The sequence below is a fragment of the Epinephelus lanceolatus genome, chromosome 6, assembly GCF_041903045.1.
Source record: "Epinephelus lanceolatus isolate andai-2023 chromosome 6, ASM4190304v1, whole genome shotgun sequence".
In the NCBI taxonomy this organism is placed as follows: domain Eukaryota; kingdom Metazoa; phylum Chordata; class Actinopteri; order Perciformes; family Serranidae; genus Epinephelus; species Epinephelus lanceolatus.
Genome location: NC_135739.1, coordinates 3,693,645 through 3,714,503, shown reverse-complemented (window position 1 = coordinate 3,714,503; position 20,859 = coordinate 3,693,645). Strand labels below are relative to the sequence as shown.

Genomic DNA, 20,859 nt, shown 5'->3' with positions numbered 1-20,859 from the left:
TCTACACAGATTTAATGACGCTCACGTGTACTTTCCTCAGTTATTTATATTACGTAAGCTTCCCCAATGATGCAGAAGAAAGCCTTTGCACCTGGTTTTCAGATAATGATACTCAGCAAATAAAAGTTACGCTCCTTTAAGGAAAAGGTGCTGTAGGTCGTGAAATGACCAGACTGCTCTGTTTGCTTAGACCTCCAGTTTTGTTTGGGGACTTGCCAGGAAGTTGTTGTGAGAAGGAACAGGAAAGCCGTATTTGTCTTCATCAGGGAGACTTCAATTCACCTGTCAGCCTCGTTTTTTAACAGGACACGGGAGATGTGTGCCAGACTTCAGGTCACTAGAGGTCAAAGACATCGCTATGAAGGCATCCCTCCTTTTTGCTTCTTTTCCTTTGTGACTCAAAGTCAACACAGTTACTGTTAGTGCTGCAGCATTCAGAGGGGCCCCCAAGCTTCTGCCCTTACAGTCTGCATTTCAGAGGATTTTAAAGGTTTCAGATGTACAGTGTCAGCCAAGGAGGAGTCAGTGTTGCAACAATACACTGTTTTGTTTCATTCTACTTCATTTTCACTCCATTACTGCAGCTGCAGCTTTTTGATTCCTCTAAAGACATTCTCTCCTCAGTGCACTGACGTCTAGATCAGCTGTATTATATTTTTTTTAATATAATACATAATCAGAGTTCAGATAAGACATGATATGACATTCCTACATTTGTCTCATAAAGAAAAGCAAATAGTTTAAAATGGAAGTAGGAAGCACTGCTTGGCTCTGATGGCTGGTACGACAGGTGCTCTTTGGTGAGGTTGGTAAAAAAGAGAAACCTAATTTTGGCTTAAAAAAAGAAAAAAGCAGAAAACAATATCTTGGAAGTCTCAAAATTAATACAGACAACTATCAAAAAATCTAGATTGCCTCTATTTTAAGAATACATGAATGAGATTACTTCACCTTTTCACCTGGAGACAAAGTGCCTCGCTTGTTTCCATGGTTTTCCGCATTAATTCGAGTCTTCCAGGATCTTTTTTGGCTTTCTTTCTTTCTTTTAAACCAATATTTATATAATAATATATTCACATAGAAGAAGCTGGAATCAGACAATTTCAACTTTTTCTTTCTTAAAAGATTACTCCAACTGATTAATTGATTATCAAATTAGTTGGCGATTAATTTAAAAGTTAACATTTAAATGGATGAATAGACTAATTGTTGCAGCCCTGTTGCAGGTTAATTCATACAACAAAATACATCTTTGACGATTCTGTTCACTTTATGCTGTTTGTTAGAGATTATTTATCACTATTGTGCCAAAAATAAGAGCATATCCATGATCTTTGATCCATGATCCGTTTTTCTCCTCACTGACTTGGTCAATCCATGTGAAATTTGGCACAGTGGTAGAGGGTCATGGGAGGATGCCAATGAAGCAATATTACATCAATTGGCCAAAGGGGGGCGCTATAGCAACCCATTGAAATGGCAAACTTTGAATGGGCATATATCATGCCCCGTATGTCGTAGAGACATGAAACTTTGCACAAACAGATTTGCCTCAAGAACCCATAACCTGCGCTTATATAGATTTTCCACCATTTTGAATTTTTTGAAAAACACTTCAAATGGATCTCTTCCTAGGAAGTTTGAGCGATCTGCATGAAACTGGGTGAACATAATCTAGGGACCAATATCTAAAGTTCCCTCTTGGCAAAAGTTGGAAAACTTACTAAAACTGAGCTTCTATAAGGCAATGAATATTGCGGAGGGCGTGGCTCATCACATAAAGGTGTATAACATCTCAAGGGTTTCACCCATCACCACGCAACTTTGTAGGCATATGACCACACATAATCTGAGGGGACCCCTCCATTATTGACCCCATCAAACAAAATGGGGGCGCTAGAGAGCTCATTTCTTATCTAGGCCTAACCGCCATATGGATTTTTACTAAACTTGGTAGATATGTAGAACAGGACGCCTCAAGGTGACTGGAGAAATTTAACTCTAATTGGCAACTGGGTGGCGCTATAACAACAGAAAAATGCTTCAAAATGGCTAAAATGCGACCGATCGCTGTGGCTCCCCCTGTGGACCAATGTTGGTGTTGTTTTCTAATGTTTGGTATGACTAAGTCATGGTATGGTATGCTGTACATAATCAGGGAAAGTGTCAGTGTGTCATTCTGTCAGTCAGTCATTCTGTCTGTCCCACGTTTTTCTACTCACTGACGTGGTCAATCTATGTGAAACTGCACATAGGCATTGAGGACTGGCATAGGTAGAAGGTGACAAAGCTACCAGTGGCTATGGACTAGTTACTAAATGATTTATAATTTAAAAAAAGAAAGAAATGTGACAGTAAACAATGTATCAGTCTTGAAAAATTAAAACAACATATTCAGTACATACAGTACAGGCCAAAAGTTTGGACACACCTTCTCATTCAATGCGTTTTCTTTATTTTCATGACTATTTACATTGTAGATTCTCACTGAAGGCATCAAAACTATGAATGAACACATGTGGAGTTATGTACTTAACAAAAAAAGGTGAAATAACTGAAAACATGTTTTATATTCTAGTTTCTTCAAAATAGCCACCCTTTGATTACTGCTTTGCACACTCTTGGCATTCTCTCGATGAGCTTCAAGAGGTAGTCACCTGAAATGGTTTTCCAACAGTCTTGAAGGAGTTCCCAGAGGTGTTTAGCACTTGTTGGCCCCTTTGCCTTCACTCTGCGGTCCAGCTCACCCCAAACCATCTCGATTGGGTTCAGGTCCGGTGACTGTGGAGGCCAGGTCATCTGCCGCAGCACTCCATCACTCTCCTTCTTGGTCAAATAGCCCTTACACAGCCTGGAGGTGTGTTTGGGGTCATTGTCCTGTTGAAAAATAAATGATCGTCCAACTAAATGCAAACCGGATGGGATGGCATGTCGCTGCAGGATGCTGTGGTAGCCATGCTGGTTCAGTGTGCCTTCAATTTTGAATAAATCCCCAACAGTGTCACCAGCAAAACACCCCCACACCATCACACCTCCTCCTCCATGCTTCACAGTGGGAACCAGGCATGTGGAATCCATCCGTTCACCTTTTCTGCGTCTCACAAAGACACGGCGCTTGGAACCAAAGATCTCAAATTTGGACTCATCAGACCAAAGCACAGATTTCCACTGGTCTAATGTCCATTCCTTGTGTTTCTTGGCCCAAACAAATCTCTTCTGCTTGTTGCCTCTCCTTAGCAGTGGTTTCCTAGCAGCTATTTGACCATGAAGGCCTGATTGGTGCAGTCTCCTCTTAACAGTTGTTCTAGAGATGGGTCTGCTGCTAGAACTCTGTGTGGCATTCATCTGGTCTCTGATCTGAGCTGCTGTTAACTTGCCATTTCTGAGGCTGGTGACTCGGATGAACTTATCCTCAGAAGCAGAGGTGACTCTTGGTCTTCCTTTCCTGGGTCGGTCCTCATGTGTGCCAGTTTCGTTGTAGCGCTTGATGGTTTTTGCGACTCCACTTGGGGACACATTTAAAGTTTTTGCAATTTTCCGGACTGACTGACCTTCATTTCTTAAAGTAATGATGGCCACTCGTTTTTCTTTAGTTAGCTGATTGGTTCTTGCCATAATATGAATTTTAACAGTTGTCCAATAGGGCTGTCGGCTGTGTATTAACCTGACTTCTGCACAACACAACTGATGGTCCCAGCCCCATTGATAAAGCAAGAAATTCCACTAATTAACCCTGATAAGGCACACCTGTGAAGTGGAAACCATTTCAGGTGACTACCTCTTGAAGCTCATGGAGAGAATGCCAAGAGTGTGCAAAGCAGTAATCAGAGCAAAGGGTGGCTATTTTGAAGAAACTAGAATATAAAACATGTTTTCAGTTATTTCACCTTTTTTTGTTAAGTACATAACTCCACATGTGTTCATTCATAGTTTTGATGCCTTCAGTGAGAATCTACAATGTAAATAGTCATGAAAATAAAGAAAACGCATTGAATGAGAAGGTGTGTCCAAACTTTTGGCCTGTACTGTATAGCATACGCAATGTGTGGCAGGTGGATGAATTATGAGTTACATCTGTTCTTGTTGTGTAGACTGTAGCACTGAAGGAACACAATGATGTCCCCGTGTATACTGAGTATTGTATATGGAGAGAATTTGAAGTTTGAAAACACTGTATTTTACAATGTTTAAGCTTACACGACCAAGAGTTCTGCCACTGCTTCCATGCAGTTACATTTGATGCATCCAACTATTACAGTTTCTCAGTCTCAGTCAATCCTCAGCGATACTTGGGTCATCTAAAGCAGTTGTGTAAAATGTCAGAGGGCCATGAAATAATTAATGGAATGGGGGTAGAAGGCCAAAAAGAGACAGTCATTCTTCTGTTAATCTGTTCACCACTCTGCATCACGAGGCAACATATTTGAGACCACTGCACTATAGTAACCCAGCAGCTACTCTGTAAAAGGCTGTTTTTCAGGGCCTGGAAAATACTTCAAGTCTTTAATGTCTCTGAAACTATTTCCTAACATGACCTTTAAGTCAGGTGCCTGTTCCAAAACCCTCATGAGGTCTGAAAGACAGGATGTTTTCAGACTTTATTACAGAGAGAACCAATAACAGCGTGTTTAGTCAAGGTGGTCAGATGGAGACTTTGCTGTTGTGCTACCATGGATGTTGTGGTTAATGAAGGAATGTGCTACGCCGCGATCCCCGAGAGGAAAGGATCTTACTTTATGAGATCTTAATCCTTTGTGATTGCACCAGAGGATACAAAGGGCTTGATGTGGCTTTGGGGAGGCAGACTGCACTTCCTCTTGTTTGTTATGCAAGACTTATCTGAATTCCATCACTGTATTGAGTTTTATTAAACAGCAGACTCAAGTCAAAACAACCTTTTCTCAAGTACAGCACGTGTAACTGAGATTTTTTTAAAGCTTGGTCTTAACTTCAAAGTAACAATTAAATAGGGTCATTTTCCATTCCATAAATTTTGTGTTTCATCAACTCACCCTTGAAAGAAGTCTTTCCAAGGTTTTTCAAGGTTCAGGCTAATGAATTATTCCACCATGGAGCCACTGCGGTGAATGATGGAAACAGCTGACCTAATACATATTCCTGCTGGGACTCTCTCTCAGTTTTCACTGTTTATGACCAAACTTGAGTCCGACCGAAGACACAGAGGCCTCGATGAATATTAACTGCATTTTAACAGCTCCAGAGGGAGTTAACGTGGAATCTGAATTCACCTTTAAACTTCTGAGTTCTACTTTGACCTTTGCCTTTACTTGTGTGTTTTTATTAGGTTAGAGCAGAGCAGCATGGGTTGGGTGTCAGTGGGAGAATATTACGGAGAGGTTTGTGCATTACAGATACTGGCGATGCTCCACTCTCTGTTGGGTGTTTGTATCTGAGCATAAAAACACACTTATGAATGGTGGCATTATTACTGAGCAAAATAAGGAAAGGTACGAGTGAGGACGGAGGAAACGCTTCAGTGAGTAAGAGAACAGGAGCGTGGTGGGAAACAGAGGGGCATGTCTTTGACATTATGACGCTATGTCTCAAATCTCATATTTCCCACATAAAACAGAAATGCCTTACAAATTGTGCGATGATATAAATCTCATCTGTGAGAGTTACTAAACAAGCCACTGTTATAACATTTTAAACCTGCAAATAAATCTTAATCGAGTGATTCAAAACATAACCAAATGGTCCAAGATTTTCCATCCAAAACATTTATTATGTAAAAACTATATTTATATAATGAGAGGTTTTGTTTTCAGTTAGTTTCTGGATGTCAGAACAAGGTAGCATCAAACGCAGAGCTGGACATATGTGTCATGACAGGGACAGGGGCAGGACGACCGCGACATTGAATTGCTTAAACACTTTGAGGGCAAGTAAATAGTCCCAATATATTTAAATGTCCCACGCTGAGAGAGTTGTAGTTGTTTCACCCAAACAGTCCTGGGTTGTGCAGAGTCAGAGTCTGCAACATGCGCTCAAAGTCCTGCACCGTCCATGGCTCTCTGTGTGTCTCTGCTGAAGCAGCACTGCTGCTGTCAGGGCTGATGCTCTGCGGGTCATTGAAGGTTATCAAGACATCTGTGGAGAACTGTGGCAGACGGAACAGACCCAGGTGAAGGGTCACTGTGTTCCTCGCTTCTTCGTTGAACTTGGACACACACTGTGTCCCGGTCAGCATCCAGGCTGAGCTGCAGTCTGACAGGGACAGCTCAGATTTGGGTAGCGGCACAGCACCGGGCACTTCAAAAGCACCTGGCTCTAGAGCTTCGTTACTGCCTGCGATGTCCTCAAAGTGATAACGGGCGGCGTCCTGGTCTGCCACCTGACCCTGGTACTCCACCAGCTCCACGATCAGGCTCTGGTCGGTGTGTTCATGGGCAAACACCTCCTGGTTGTCCGGGATCTCCCTCAGCTCACTGATGTCTTTGGCGTTGTGAGGGAGGACGGCTGACAGCGCTCCTCCAAACAGAGGATGAGGCTGATGAGCGCTGCCTCCAGCACACTGCATCTCTCTGGAGAAACACACACCAACACAGAGCCCGTTTTAAACCACCTGCAGTTACATTCACACCGTCCGCTTATAAACAACATAGACTCAGGAAAACGTTATAAAATATATGAATATAAGTAAAATAAATATAAATAATATGTGTAGAGACCGCGTGAAAAACACGTAGCTTACCTACTGCAACTGCCAGAACTCTCTTCCGGTCAAAGTTTGTCTTCTTCTACGGGTTAAATTTCAGGCACCCTACACGCAGGTCATGCGCACTGCTGCCACCTACAGGTGAGCCAAACACTCACCCTGAAAAGGCAGCGGCGAAATTATTATAAAAAATATTTGCTTAAGTATCAAAAGTAAAAATACTTATACAGAGGAATGGCTCCTGTGAGTGGCATATTAATATTTATAATAATAGTTGAGTCCTCTATACTTGGTTGAGGTGAAGCAAATTATAATAAACTTTGGTTAGTAAGTTAGGAAGTAAAAAATAAAAATGAGAATGATTAAAAATAAGAGGTATTTACAATTTGTATAAAAGTAGAATAATAGAATAATAAAAATATTAAAAATAGAAATAAAATATACAAATACAAATAAAATTAAATTAAATTAAATATGAAAAATAAAAAATATCAAAATAAAACAATTAAACAGCAATTTAAGACAACGTCACCAGATAAAGTGACATGGTATTATTCATAGGTGCGAGTTTATATGATGTGCTAAGACTGTATAGCATATTAACATAGTATAGTATGATACAGTTCAGTGTAATAAGAGGTATAAGATATGGCACAAGGTGCAATGTAATAATACTAATAGTAGTAGTTGTTGTAATAATGTAATGACACAGACGTTTAATTTATAATTATTAATTTTATTTTATAAACTTTTAATATTTGAAATCATAATTAGTAGTTACTATAGCTGCCAAATACATTTATTGGTGCAAACTCTAGGCTACAATATTTACTTCTGACGTTTATTAGATTAGAAATAAGAGGTATATATAATTAATATAAAAGTAGAAGTAAAAAATATTAACAATGAAAGAGCAATTAAAGACAACGATACCAGGTAAAGTGACATGGTATTATTCATAGATTTTAATTTTGTGGAAAAAGTGTACATCAGAAAAATAAAAAGTGTGATTTAGTAATGACACTTAGTGTTGTCTGTATTATTATATTAAAACAGAAATATAATATGATGTGGTAAGACAGTATTAACATAGTGTAGTATAATACAGTACAGTGTAATAAGAGGCACAAAACACAGCGTAAGGTGCAATGTAATAGTACTATTAGTGATTGTTGTAATAAAAATATCATTAGCCTATTATTATCTTATTATTATTATTATTATTATTATTATTATTATTATCACATTGTTGAGTCGTTTAATTTATAATAATCGTGAATTTTATTTTAACAGTTACTATAACTGCCAAATATATTTATTGGTGCAAAAAGTAGGCTATAATATTTCCTTCTGACGTTTTTAGATTAGAGGTAAAAATTAGCTCAGTCTAAATACTAAAATAAATTAAATGAACAGAGGAAGGCTCACTTAAATTTACATGTATGTATTTATTAAAAGAAGTATCAAAGAGTTGAATATCTCTACGATGGATTTGTATATCTGCTGCATATATGATAAAAATGAAGTGAAACATGTCCCCACGCTGTGTGCACATCTGCAGGTCCCTCTCCTCCTCCAGCTGTTTGTGTTCACTTCCTGGTCAGCTGACTCAGGCGGAGACAAGACGAGCGGACCGCTAGCATCCATAATGATAATCCTGTTTCATCGCCCGGACAGCATTTGAAATGAAAGCGACAACACCGTAAAGCCACATCAGACCCTGAAAACCCGGGATTAACACCCGAGCCTCTGTGTGTTTGTGTGCCAACAGCAGACAGCGGATCTTGTGGGAAACAGCAGGTAGTTAGCCACGTTAGCATCTCTAGCTTAGCTTAGCTTAGCTGTGGTAGCTAGCTCTGTCACTGAACCAAGCGGCCTGTCTGAACTAGCTATATTAACTAGTAGCTAGCTGTGTTGGTTAAATTAATGCTAACAACCAGATCAACCAGCTAAAGTTGTCAACGGCTGTGACATAACCGGCTAACTTACCATTCCTGATACCAGCTGTGCTCCTGAGATGTCAGTTTCATTTTCAGTTCTGGCACCTTTAAGGAGTCCTTGTTCGGACCATAGAGCCATTACAGTATTACAGTGGGAGTAAATTAGCTAAATATAGCTGTACTTAGTGAACACAGCATCTTCTTTTTTTAACCTCTTAAGAAGAAAACAAGTTGCAATCCATATATTGATTGTGCTCATCAATAATCTACAGTTCTCTCTTGTGGTCATCATGATGCAGTTTCCTCAGTTCTTTTGTCCAAACCTGGCATCACTTTATCTATATATAATTTTTATGTTATAAATCACAACTTTGAAATGAATCCAATTCTGCTTTGTTTGGATTGCACCTTTAAAAGTCCTCTCTCCTGCAGCCCTAACATGTTAGACTTGGCTTCTCCTCTTTCTCTCTCTGTGTCTCTACACGCTGTCGCCGCTTCAGAGCGAGCCCTGTCCCCTGCTTCTCTTCACCTCTGTTTACTGGAAAGTTCCTCTCCTCTCCTGGCTACTGAAAGGCCTTTTTTCCAATCGCAGTGCCAGAAAAGGACGCTGCTGTGAAAGCCACAGTGTCAGACTGAACTGGATTCAATGGTATTAGTTGTATTGTTGGATTGAGAGAGGCTGTGTGTGTGTGTGTGTGTGTGTGTGTGAGAGAGAGAGAGAGAGAGAGAGAGAGAGACTGCTGTGTTTTCCTCCCCTGGTAGTTAAAGAAGGGCCTGAGGATCACATGTTGTTTAGTTCAGTGTCACAGAGGCACTTTATTGAGGCACTGTTTTGTTTTGTTGCACTGTTACATATGGTGTTTGGAACAAGTAACACCCAAACACAGACTCGAGGGGGTATAATTGGAAGAACAGCATGTTTTCCACATCTGACATGGTTGGTTTTTTACCCAAAGGCACTCAGAGCAATGATGATATTTCCTTTCATGGCTGGTGAGACTGAGTGCCTGCTCCTAGCAGAAATATTAGGAATAAAGACTGCTAAATAGGTGTTTACTGACGAGGCATAGTAGAGGAGAGGAACAGTATTTCACAGACAGCTGGTGTAATGGAACTACCACTTTTTTTAAAACATGTTCCAGAGCTGTGTATTAGATTGCACAGGAAATGAATGAAATCACCACTGTGACTAATAATGAAGTCAGGCTGTTTACCAGCATGTGTTGAGACTAGAGGCATCCTCAGATTGCTCGACCATGACCAGACTTATTAATGCAATCATTACTGAGCGAGTTTAGATTTATGGTCTGACTCTGTTCATACACTTAATGCTTTGTACTGCATGTTCTGCTCACAACCATAACCTGGCTGGAGCTATGCCTGCAAGTTTAATCTCTCTGCCTACGAATATTAGAGTGTTCTCATTTAGCAGGCAGCCATGTGTGACATTCATGATCAGCAGGAACATTGTGGCTTGGTGCGGGTGTGACAAAGACGGTCCATGTCATGATTTTTCTCTCTTCCTGTCCTACAGAGGGAGCCAGATCGGGAGGAGCAGTCTGAAGACAACATGCCCCCCAAGTTTAAACGACACCTCAATGACGACGAGGTCACAGGATCCATTCGCAGCGAGAGGGTGAGACACGGGTGGAGGGGGTGGTGGTGTTTGGGTTTTGGCTCATCATCAAGAAGCAGGGGATGGAGGAGACACACAGAATACAGGATGGGAAAAGACAGTACCTGATGATTTAGAAACTGACAGTGTGCTGTAATCAGGCTGAGGTTTTGATACACTGTAGAAGATGCCTGTGAAATCAGTGTTGATGGAAAAACTGAAGGAAAAGTGAGGGAATGCACAAAAGAGCGCATCTTTGACAGAGGTAAAGTGAAGAAGCTGCTGTAGCCAAGTGTCTGGTTCTCATCAAAGTGAGCATCCCCTCCCACCCACCTCCACCTTCCTTGTCCTCTCCCTTGATTCTCGATTCCAGTCAGTCCTCTGTTTCTCTGTGTAACCCTGTTTGCTATTGTGTTGATCTGGAACAAAAGCAAAGCTTACGGGGAGACTTGCATAACAAATCGCTCCTTTCCACCTTCCATGCTTTCCCCTAAGTGCCCAACCCCCTGCCCTCTGATAATAACTACCAGTTCTCCCTCATGTTTCCCATCCGAGACAGTGGAAAGAAAGAGAGAATGACGTTGTACAGAAGGAGAGTGTTAGTCCCTAGACTTATAAAGGTCTTTATCGTCATATGGCCTTCATTCTCTGTGCTTTTATTTGCAGATGATAGTGTATTTACAAGACTATGTCTACACTGGCATGGCATTGGCTTGCAGCTGTCAACATTACAGGATATTCATGGAGTTTCCTTCTCTCAGATCTTTGCAGTGGACAGTGTGTGATGATTGTTAAAAGCTGATGACCAGGACTGAAAAGTTTGAAATTGAACCTAAATTATGACTGAACCACCTATGCATGCTGTAAATGAAATGCAATTGCTCCTAAATTTATGGAACAACACACTGCGTGGATGTCACGCCTCCCATTTTCAAAAAATCTCTAGTAAAGACCTTTCTACAGAAGGATAATGCATTAACTTGAGAAAAAAGTGCTCTTTTTCTAAAATTAACGAGATTATTGTTTTAGAATTATATGAAATGTTTTCATAGAAAAAAATCTGCTCAGAAAAATGAAAATTTACAAGATTATGATCTAGAAACAACAGCATTTTTTCCCCATGAAAACCTCTCTCACAATTTTGAGATAATCTTATATTAATTCTGAAAAACAAGGCACATTTTTCTCAATTAAATGCATTATCTTTCAATACCGTTCTCTCCCCGTAGCAGGAAGTATAGTCCTCTTGCCTGCCATCCAATATGAAACAGAGTCTTACTGTCTTCCTGGTCCAGTTTTCCCTCCTGTGAGAATTTAATGCAGCTGTCCTCACTAATTCTCTATGAATAGCACTTTACACAAGGCGCTTTCCGCCCCTATTAAAGCCATCGATGGTTCAGAAGTGATGATCATGGTGGCGTTTTTGGGATCCCAGTAAGAACAGAGAGTGGCTCTATTCTTTCGTTGGAATCTGTTCACGTCCGTTTTGGCCTCTCTGCAAACGGAACATCGCTGTCAGAGTTTGATGTTGAGGAGCCATAGAGAGCACAAAAGGAAGAGTTTTTATTGAGGTTTGGCAGGCAGGGCAGCAGAGTAACACGAGGCTTTTATTTTTCAGTAAGTCATCATAGTGTAAGTACACTATGACAGCAGAGTATTTAGGCATATCTGCATATCTGCTGACAGAAAAAGCATCTATTGATCCGTACAGTAGCTATATGGTCCCTGGAGGTCCGTTATTATTTCGGCAGCACTGGTTGTGAGTGCCAGGAGTGAACTCTGTTTGGGCCTTTCAGCTGACAAGATGCTTGTACTGGAACCTTTTCCTGAGCCAAGTCTGAAATCATTTAACTCATAGTCATTCAGTATCAAGAGCTTACCCTTATCTGACCTCTGAACTTTTCCTTCTTTACAGAGGAACCTACTGGAGGAGGACTCAGATGAGGAGGAAGACTTCTTTCTGTGAGTTTGTTTATAGTCTATTCAGGCACTGAGCTTATTGTAAATAAATCAAAAATAATCAATGTACAATTTACCTACATAATGAGAGCAATATTGCTAACATGGTTTGTGAAAACAGACTACACACAATCAGCAGCAAAATAAGTTGTTATGGTTCCTAAATTAAATTAGTGACTGGGCTTCAATAATACCTATTTTCCAGGAGAGGACCCACGGGACCCAGATTTGGACCTCAGAATGACAAATTCAAGCAGTAAGTACGAACACATTCCTCGTCCCAACTAAAAGCCAGAGGGTCAGAGTAGTTTTGCCAGCACTCTTAGTTTTGGTGTTGGTGTTATGCAACTGCGGCTCGTCATGTTTACCAGGAGCTGCAGGTTTATAGCAGATTGTGTAAGAGAGGCTGCCATGTGCAGGTTATTGTGTAACCTTCCCAAGAAGTCCTGGTCCCTCTGCAGTCTGTTTCCACATGTACCTGCAGTCAGAGGCGGTCAGAGAACAGAAGTTCATTGTTGAGACAGTCTGGCACCCAGAGTCTCCAACCTCTGTTCATACTGGACAATTTGTCACTATTGTGAGCACCCGAAACAAGATGCCAGGAATGTTGGGTGCACTTTGCCCGGACTCTTCACCTCTGTGTCTGAACCCTGAGGTCAGGACCTCATAGTGTGTTTATGTGTGTTTGTAGCAGCCCATGCTTCTCTATGTCACCCAGTCCCTGATGGTGTGTTTTGCTCTGGCTGTAGTTTTGCATGTTTACCGTCTTCAACATGCAATCAAGCTGAAGTCCAAGACTGATCTTTTCCTGCAGCTCCTTGACAATCAGTGTAATGACGCTGGAAAATGTGATCAGTTGTGAAAGAAAACAAATTCCTTTGTCGTGTATCTTCTGTCTGAGCCTCTCCGCCTTTTGTATTCCTTTGCCAATGTGATCTCTCCCACTGACCGTGCATCCCTCCAAGAGGTATTGCTTAGCATTACTTTGAAATAAGAGTGACTGAATGGTAATCTGGAGTAGTCATGCCATGCTCAGGTGTGAGCACCGTGAATAAAGAAAAGATTTAAATATAATTCTGCAGATACTGAACAGGTGCAGGCAGGTCACTGTGAGGCTGAAAACCATCTGACAAGCTTTTTATTGCCTGCCAGCTGGACAGGTCTAGATATAGAGGAGAGGATATTGTTGGGGAAACAGATGCTTTGTGCTGTTGTGGGTTCCCACAAAAAAGATAAATCTTTGACGAATCCTACCTTTTATCATACATGATTCATGCATTATTTATGATTCTCTCACCAACCTGTGTCCTCAGGGTGCAGTCGCAGGTTGATGAGGTGATCGATGTGATGCAGGAGAACATCTCCAAGGTGATAGAGAGGGGCGAGCGGCTCGACGACCTGCAGGACAAGTCGGGTGAGTCACATTAGGACAGCGTGTGTGTCCGTATGTTCAAAATATGTACACCTACATATGTTACATACTCTACAGGGAATGTTTTATCAGTCTCGTTTGTTTGAATGGTTAGTTTCCACAAGTAGCTCACAGATGGTTTGCACACGGCTCTGAGGATTGTTGTCCTCACTGTATGGAGGCTTATCTGGGCAGTTTCTTATGTTAATGGAAACATTCCTGCAATCTGCATCGATTTGAAAAGGAGAACATTTGTTGTTGAGGCCCAGCGATCCTAAATGTGTCTTTAGATCAAACTATAAAGGTTGAGGTATGACTTCATTGTTGTTCAAAATCACTGGTGTAAACCTGCATATGGGACAAACTTCATTTCAAGTTCAAGAAAGAAAAGACAAATGATCAGCTACAGGCTGTGTCGTCCTCTCTGGCGGAGTGGATGCAGTTTGCATTGAACTAGGGCAACAAATAATGATTGTCAGTGAACTGTCAGTAAATATTGAAAAATGCTGTTAGAATATTCTAAAGTGATATCTTCAATTGTCTTGTCTGACCCACAGTCCACAACTCAAATATATTCAGTATACAAACACGCAGAAAACCATGAAATCCTGATATCTGAGATGCTTGAACCACCACGTTTGTCAATTTTTCATTAAAAAAAATGACTGAAACGATTATTTGATTATAAAAACAGATGACAATAACTTTTTTGTCAAAAGACTAATAAACTAATTGACTACTTTTTGCACAGGGTTCATCAGAGATCATGAGATACCTGGAAAAGTCATGAAATTAGAAAAACTGTTTTCCAGGCCTGGAAATGGTTTGCAATTAAAGTCCGAGCAAAGCAAAAATAAATACGTGTAATGAGTTTGTCACCCCACAGAAAAATGCACACAGCCACAGTTGAATGATTAAAAAAGTCGCCAAGTTTGTGAAATTGCTTTTCAAGATCATGAAATAAATAGGCTTCGCTGCTCTGAGACGCTGGGGGCACGTCTGCTGAATGTGCTGAAGCTGCGTCACGGGAACACTGCAGCCTCTTTTACATGTAGCACTACAATGGATGCTCCATCCGTTAGCTGTATTGGACTTGTACAGTCGTACATGTTTGAGCCACCAGAGTCAAAATCAAGTTCAGAATCAGAGGACACTGGCCTGCCTGAAAATACCGAGTTCTACAACCTAGTTCTACTCAGTTTGAAACAGAATAGTACATTTTATCTATTTTTATGTTAACAGCAAAACTCAGTGTTGCTCCATTGTGCAGGATTTTAGCCCTTAGCTTGAGTGGGAGGCTGCTGCCAGTACAGTCGTACAATACAGCAGCATCAGACTGTTGTCTCCAACTAAATCTCAGCTTGTAGATCAAACAATTGGCTAACAGGTTGATTATTTAGAGACAATACTCACTAAGTATTGTCTCTAAATAATCAACCTGTTAGCCAATTGTCAATTCTAGATATCCTGATTGTAAGGCTAAGTTAGCCTTACAATCAGGATTTGGATATCTAGAATGTCTGACCACTGTAGTAGATCTTTAATCCACTTGGAGAGGCGATGGCTGAAGGGGCATGACAGCACTCAAACCCTAATTTATTCAGATATCGCTAGGTTCTGGCAAAACTATTATCAGACATACCTATAAAACAGTTTGTTTAACGAGATATAAAAGCATACAGATGTGTCAAAATTGTAACCTTAACATGCAAAGTACCTGTATGTGCCGGTCTGGCATTGGGCGTAAATATGCAGGTAGTTGGAGGCAGAAATGTCTAAGAAATGAGTAAAGTTAGTAAGTGCTATCAGTTGCTTATCCTAAGAGGCCTGGGAAGTATGTTTTGAATGATGTAAGGCTGTGAATATTGTTATGGAAAATGTTTTAAAATGTATTTTGTGTGGGAAGCCTGTTTGCAGCTGTACATTAAACCTTTCAGAAATCTGTGATACATGTCACATAATTTAAGTCCAAAAATCAACAAAACACCAACGTTGTCAGCAGTAGCGGGTGCCTGCATGTAAATCCGCTCAGCACACTTTAAAGGTGTTAATGATATGTCCAGGTTTAGTGTTTTACCAGGTGTGTGTCTGGAGGCTTTTGACAGGTCTCACACTCTCATACACACAGCCCTGCTCTTTGTTTTTACTCGGTGCATATTGAGCAGGTGTGTGAAATGTGTTTAGCTCGCTCTGTTACTCAACTTCACACACACATGCAAGGCTTTCAACAGGACACGCACAGGTCGTCTTCTCCTCCAGAGATAGAGATAAGGCTTAAGTGCTTGTGTCTCTTCCCAGTCCATTAGGTTTAATCATGACACACACAGATGTTATATAACTGCTACTCCGTCATGTCCACCGGCCAACCAAGGCAATGACGCACATCTGGAACACATTTGTGTGTTTGCACGAGTCTTTGTGTATATACAAGTCTTGCTGTATAATGTGTGTGGCTGATTGCATGTCTCTGCAGTGTGTGTTGTCCTTGCACAATATAACATCCCATGATTGACGTGCAGTTTGCTCTCTGATCTTTGTGTAGGTAACCTGTTGTTAAATTCCGTCAGATTAACGAGCATCTTTACAGAGGCCGCGTCTGAGCGCTTCTCTTTGTAGTAGCGGCGGGTCGTTAACAGGCACATGGGCGTGGAAGCAGCACACACATGACAAACACAAAGACTCTAAAGAGGGACAGGGGCTTGGACAGGCACAGCGCTGCACGCTAGGGAGCTGTAACCTTCCTGTTAACATGCATAAACATCAAGTTAACAACAGTATCCAAGAAACAGAGAGCAGCGTGGGTGAGCGTTTTGGAGAGGGATGTCACGACAAGGACAGGAGGGAGGAAGTTTGAGGAAATGTGTTTTTGCTCCGCTGTGTATAAATTCAGCAAGTTGTTGTTCACCATTTAATACCAGTAGTTAACTTTTAAACAACCTGTTCATTGCAGTGATCTCACCAGCAAGGCTTATGTAACTCTCACACATTGTAACTGCACATGCACGACGCAGAGCCAGGCAGTTTTGAGTCACCTTAAACAACAAAGTCAAAACAATAGCCTGGTTATTGTTTACATGGTAATTAACAGACTGTTTTTTCCCTCTCCTCCAATTTGTTTTGCCCTCACGTGTCCTTGTCTGTGCTGCGCTCACGTCATATCCCAGAGAGCCTATCAGACAACGCATCTGCCTTCAGTAGCAGAGCCAAACAGCTGCACAGGAGGATGTGGTGGAGAGACATGAAGGTGGGCTGTCTGTCTGTTTTATGTGTGTGTTTAAGCCTGTGACACCTTCACACTGTCTCTTTATTCACTTTCATTGACATTTTAGCCAGACGTCTTTAGTATTACAAAGAGTGTGTTTAAGTAGTTGGTTACTGTTATAAAAAAAATAACTTGCTGAAACTGTCACTACATCCACACATTGGTACACAAGACACAATCTGTGACAAAAATCATGTCCCTCCTCCTTCTAGTGCAATGGTCCTCAACCTTTTTTGCACCAAGAACCCCTAAATTGATGCACATGAGGTCATGGGCCCCCATTTGATAAGATTTCACTTCAGGGACCTGAATCTGGATTTTGGGTTTTAGATATGATTAAGACCAGAATTCTATAGTCATTGCCTACAGTGAGGAGATAACCATGAAGACAGTGAAACCTATCAGCAGTAGTCACTCTTATGTCTCCGACTCACATTGAGCTCACTTCTATAGTGAATTAAATAGTAAAAATATTTCTAGGAACCCCCTGAAACTCCCTCAAGGACCCCCTGGGGGCCCCAGACCCTTGGTTGGGAACTACTGTCCGAGTGCCCCTAATGGCATTTGATAGAATTCACAGTTGCTGAACAAAAACAATCAATCAGAACCGATGTGTCTCCAACGCAGCTGTCAATATGTCAATCAATGCTCGAGAACTGCGATCACACTTTCAGACTAGGCAGCGTTTTAAAAATATGATGATATATGATATGATCAAGATTCTGTTACTGCATTGCCTGTTTCTCACCGCAGATGTTTTCAGAAACATAATTTAGTGTGCTGTTCAGCTGCAGTAACTAACTAACTAAATAAAGAAAGTGTTTGTGACCTGGCCCTCGTAGCCCCGTTTCCACCAAAGACTTTCGGTATGGTACCTTTGGAACCAACAGTAACCATTCAGACATGGTACCTCTTAAATGTGGGCGGGGTTGTTGTCACTCACTGCTCCGTCCAGCACTCGCTGTATTTCCTCATCAGCTGTGACACAGATGGAAGTCTGCACCTCGTCTTTCGTCCACAGAACGAGGCTGCACGCCCACATTTTCACAACAAAATAGAACAGGCTGCAGTGAGAGTGTCTCTCCATGGGATATTTAAAAATAGCAGCTTTGTGCATTTAGTCCTTCTCAGGCAAGCGCAGGGGTTTAGTGTTGCTGTAGCCCACAGGAACGACGCTCCGCAACACTTTTGTTTTCTCAGAGTGAGGATTGGGATGTATGCCATCTCGGTCCAAATTACACTTGAAGATCCACTCATTACTAAAAGTTTCTGTCATATAAAAACTAAAGTGATGGTCAAAGTTGTCACAGTGAAATTTAAGGTGTGCTGATGGATTCACGTCATCAACTCATGCATTGAGTAACATTACAAGTTAACGTTCCACCTTAAAAGTTGCCGGCAGTCGGCCCAGTGAATGAAGTTATCTTTTCTCAGACTCCAGCTGCTGTGAGAGGCAGCAAAACATCCTTTCATTTTATAGTTACAGTTTACTAATAAAACTCTCCACAGTATGAACAGTGGTTACATGAGCCTCAAAACCAGACACAACTCAGCCCTGAGCAGAGTGACCATCCTCTACTGACCAATCAGACTGCAGTGTTCACAGCTCCACCTTTTAGTACCAGATCTGTGTGCTAGGTACCCCAACAGAGGGGGGACCAAACATGGGGACGCTAAGGAACGGCTCCATTAACTTTTCACAGTGGAAGCGTACCGAATTGAACTGAACCGTACTGCCTGGTGGAAACATTGCTTTAGAAGCAGTAGGAGTCGTCAGAGGAACGTGATTTTTTTTTCCCCACAAATTTCTGTCTCATGTACTACTGTCAGGATGTAATGAGAGTTTCAGCAAATATGATGAAAAAAGTTTTACCCACTGTGTCTTTAATGTGTGCTGTTTCTTCCACAGATGAAGATGATTATTGCCTTGGTAGTTGTTGCTCTCCTGCTCATTATCATCAGTAAGTATTAGACCACACACACACTAGCGCAGTTGACGTTTACATACATGTGCAGAACTTGTCATTAAATATTCCTTCTCTCTTTCAGTTCCAGTGATCCTGCGATATCGCTAGTGTCTGACAAAGAGGATGGGGGACAAACCTCTTCTCCCTCCTTCTCTGTCTATCTCTCTGTCTCTCTCTCTCTTCTTTGCACACAGTCCTCCACTCCAGCTAGGGGGCGCCAGCCAGCCTCCCACATCATCCCCAGCGTCGGCCTGTGTACCCTCAAGGATCTGGCCTCTACTTGCCCTTAGTACAGATCTTATCATTGGTATTTCCACATATATCTGCTGTGAGATCAGCGCTAAGGCTCGGTTTGATCCCTGCTTTGAAAATAAGCCGCAGAATGGGGGGACACAGGAGACTTGTGGGGATATTTTAATGCAGTTTGGGAGAAAACACTGACTCTCAGCCCTCTAGTCAACGTGAAGGAGTGCTCCATGCCATGATACATATCACGTGTAGGGACCTGTCTTTGCCTTGACCACAGGGAGACTCCAGGTCCTGCATATTAATCATATAGATAGATAATGTAAAGGCAGGGAATCCATGCCCAACCGTCTCTCTTAGTTTAGCTGGTCTGAATCTGCTGCAGCAGCCTCATATAAAGCGGGCTTAAACATTTTGTGAATGAACCTCAGATGTCTACCCATGATTCCTTGTGTGCCATCTTCTCACCGCCCGAGGATGAGAGCGTTTATAAGGAACATTTTGTGAACACAAGCACATTTCACCGCTCAACACGAGGCGAGGGAACATCTGAGGTTCATCTGTGTAGTCAAACGGTGGCTTCTTTTAATCATCAAAAAAGTCTCTGACAGGAAAGTGATTTCACGTATCAGGTATGTTTCCTCCTCAGTACAGATGATGGGAAAAGGGCCAAGAAAAGGAAGGTCATCTGTTTAGAAAACATCCTGCTTTGTAACATTAATCCACTCCGTAAATCACCGCTCTCCATTTCCGTTTGCCTCTTGATAGCTTGTTATACTGTACAGCAGGACCACGTCGAAGCAAAACATCCAGGTTATGAATGTCTCCTCACCAACTTTCTGGGTTGCGCCGAGCTCTGGGCCAGTTTGGTCACGGCTGTCCTACTTTCCCGCTAGTGACATAAATCTGTCTCTCACTCTGCAGATGGTTCTGTTTGGTTTCTAATACTGCTTCTGTCTTTATCTCCCCACTAATTTAAGTTCTTATTTCTGCTGATCGCTAAATGTGATGCTTGTATGAATGCTGGTATTCCTGTCGCCACAGAAGGGACAGTTTGTGTCTCTGTACTGTTACATTATAAGCAGGGGTAATTTTAAGTGATGCAAGTTAAAAGTTGAGCTGTGAAACAAAACTTAGGTGTCATTGTGTCCCGATTTATTAACTGTATAATACATTGAAACTCTACATCGTCATTTTATTATTTTTTAAAGTAATTTATTTTAGCTGTAAATATTGATTCTGTAATGATGTACAATACTCTGGCATTGCATTGGAAGACTGTGATATACTGATCCTTTTTGCTCTGAAATAAAGTGATTTTAAAGGGCTCCTGTCTGGTTTCATCTGGTTTGAACTGGTCATCCTGGGAGGAGGAAATCAGAAAAGAAGAGTGAGGAAGGAGAGGGCAGTCAGAGGGGAACACAGAAAAGTTTGAATAGATTGATGGAAAGAAAGAAGATGACTGGAGGTGAAAAGGGAAAAACTAATCGTCATGCCATCCCTCCTCGTCCTGAGCTTTCTTTTATCTCCTCTCATTACCCAACTTTTTTATTGGTCTGTGACTTTACTGGCAGTGTGGAGTCCCAAGATGGCACTAAAGTTTGAAGAAACTGGAGGCCATGAAGTGATATTGTTCTGACAGACCCACCGTGTTCACCCTCTCTGGACCGTAGACACAAACGCAAACCGACAGCTCTTCCCTTTGCTCAGCCAGCAACTCTTTTGAGGGAGCAGAAATTAAATTGGCCCACAGGGGTCTTCTCCTTCATTGATCTATGGC

At 41.5% G+C, this 20,859-nt stretch overlaps 2 protein-coding genes across 3 annotated transcripts; one reads left to right on the top strand and one right to left on the bottom strand.

Moving 5' to 3' along the window:
- Positions 1 to 5,725: 5,725 nt before the first annotated feature.
- On the bottom strand, positions 5,726 to 6,824 carry rangrf (RAN guanine nucleotide release factor). Its single transcript, XM_033621289.2, has 2 exons — positions 6,716 to 6,824; positions 5,726 to 6,545 (listed from the first exon to the last, which is right to left on the bottom strand). The coding sequence occupies exon 2, from the start codon at positions 6,539 to 6,541 to the stop codon at positions 5,960 to 5,962; it is 582 nt and encodes a 193-aa protein (XP_033477180.1). The 5' UTR covers positions 6,542 to 6,545; positions 6,716 to 6,824; the 3' UTR covers positions 5,726 to 5,959.
- Positions 6,825 to 8,277: 1,453 nt separating this feature from the next.
- On the top strand, positions 8,278 to 20,407 carry vamp4 (vesicle-associated membrane protein 4). 2 transcript variants are annotated; one of them, XM_033622855.2, is made up of 9 exons: positions 8,278 to 8,479; positions 9,120 to 9,268; positions 10,154 to 10,255; positions 12,150 to 12,196; positions 12,399 to 12,449; positions 13,507 to 13,607; positions 16,769 to 16,848; positions 18,776 to 18,827; positions 18,916 to 20,407. In XM_033622855.2, exons 2-9 carry the CDS (start codon positions 9,266 to 9,268, stop codon positions 18,939 to 18,941), a joined length of 462 nt encoding a protein of 153 aa, XP_033478746.1. In that variant the 5' UTR covers positions 8,278 to 8,479; positions 9,120 to 9,265; the 3' UTR covers positions 18,942 to 20,407. The 2 variants fall into 2 exon arrangements, with proteins under 2 accessions (XP_033478746.1, XP_033478747.1); XM_033622856.2 differs by lacking the exon at positions 9,120 to 9,268.
- The last annotated feature ends 452 nt before the right edge of the window (positions 20,408 to 20,859 follow it).

Excerpts from the sequence above, each read along its gene's own strand:
- rangrf (XM_033621289.2), bottom strand. The coding sequence starts at position 6,541 with ATGCAGTGTGCTGGAGGCAGCGCTCATCAGCCTCATCCTCTGTTTGGA.
- vamp4 (XM_033622855.2), top strand. Across the intron at positions 12,197-12,398 it reads GAGGAGGAAGACTTCTTTCT|GAGAGGACCCACGGGACCCA; the intron begins GTGAGTTTGTTT and ends CCTATTTTCCAG. Across the intron at positions 13,608-16,768 it reads CGACCTGCAGGACAAGTCGG|AGAGCCTATCAGACAACGCA; the intron begins GTGAGTCACATT and ends GTCATATCCCAG.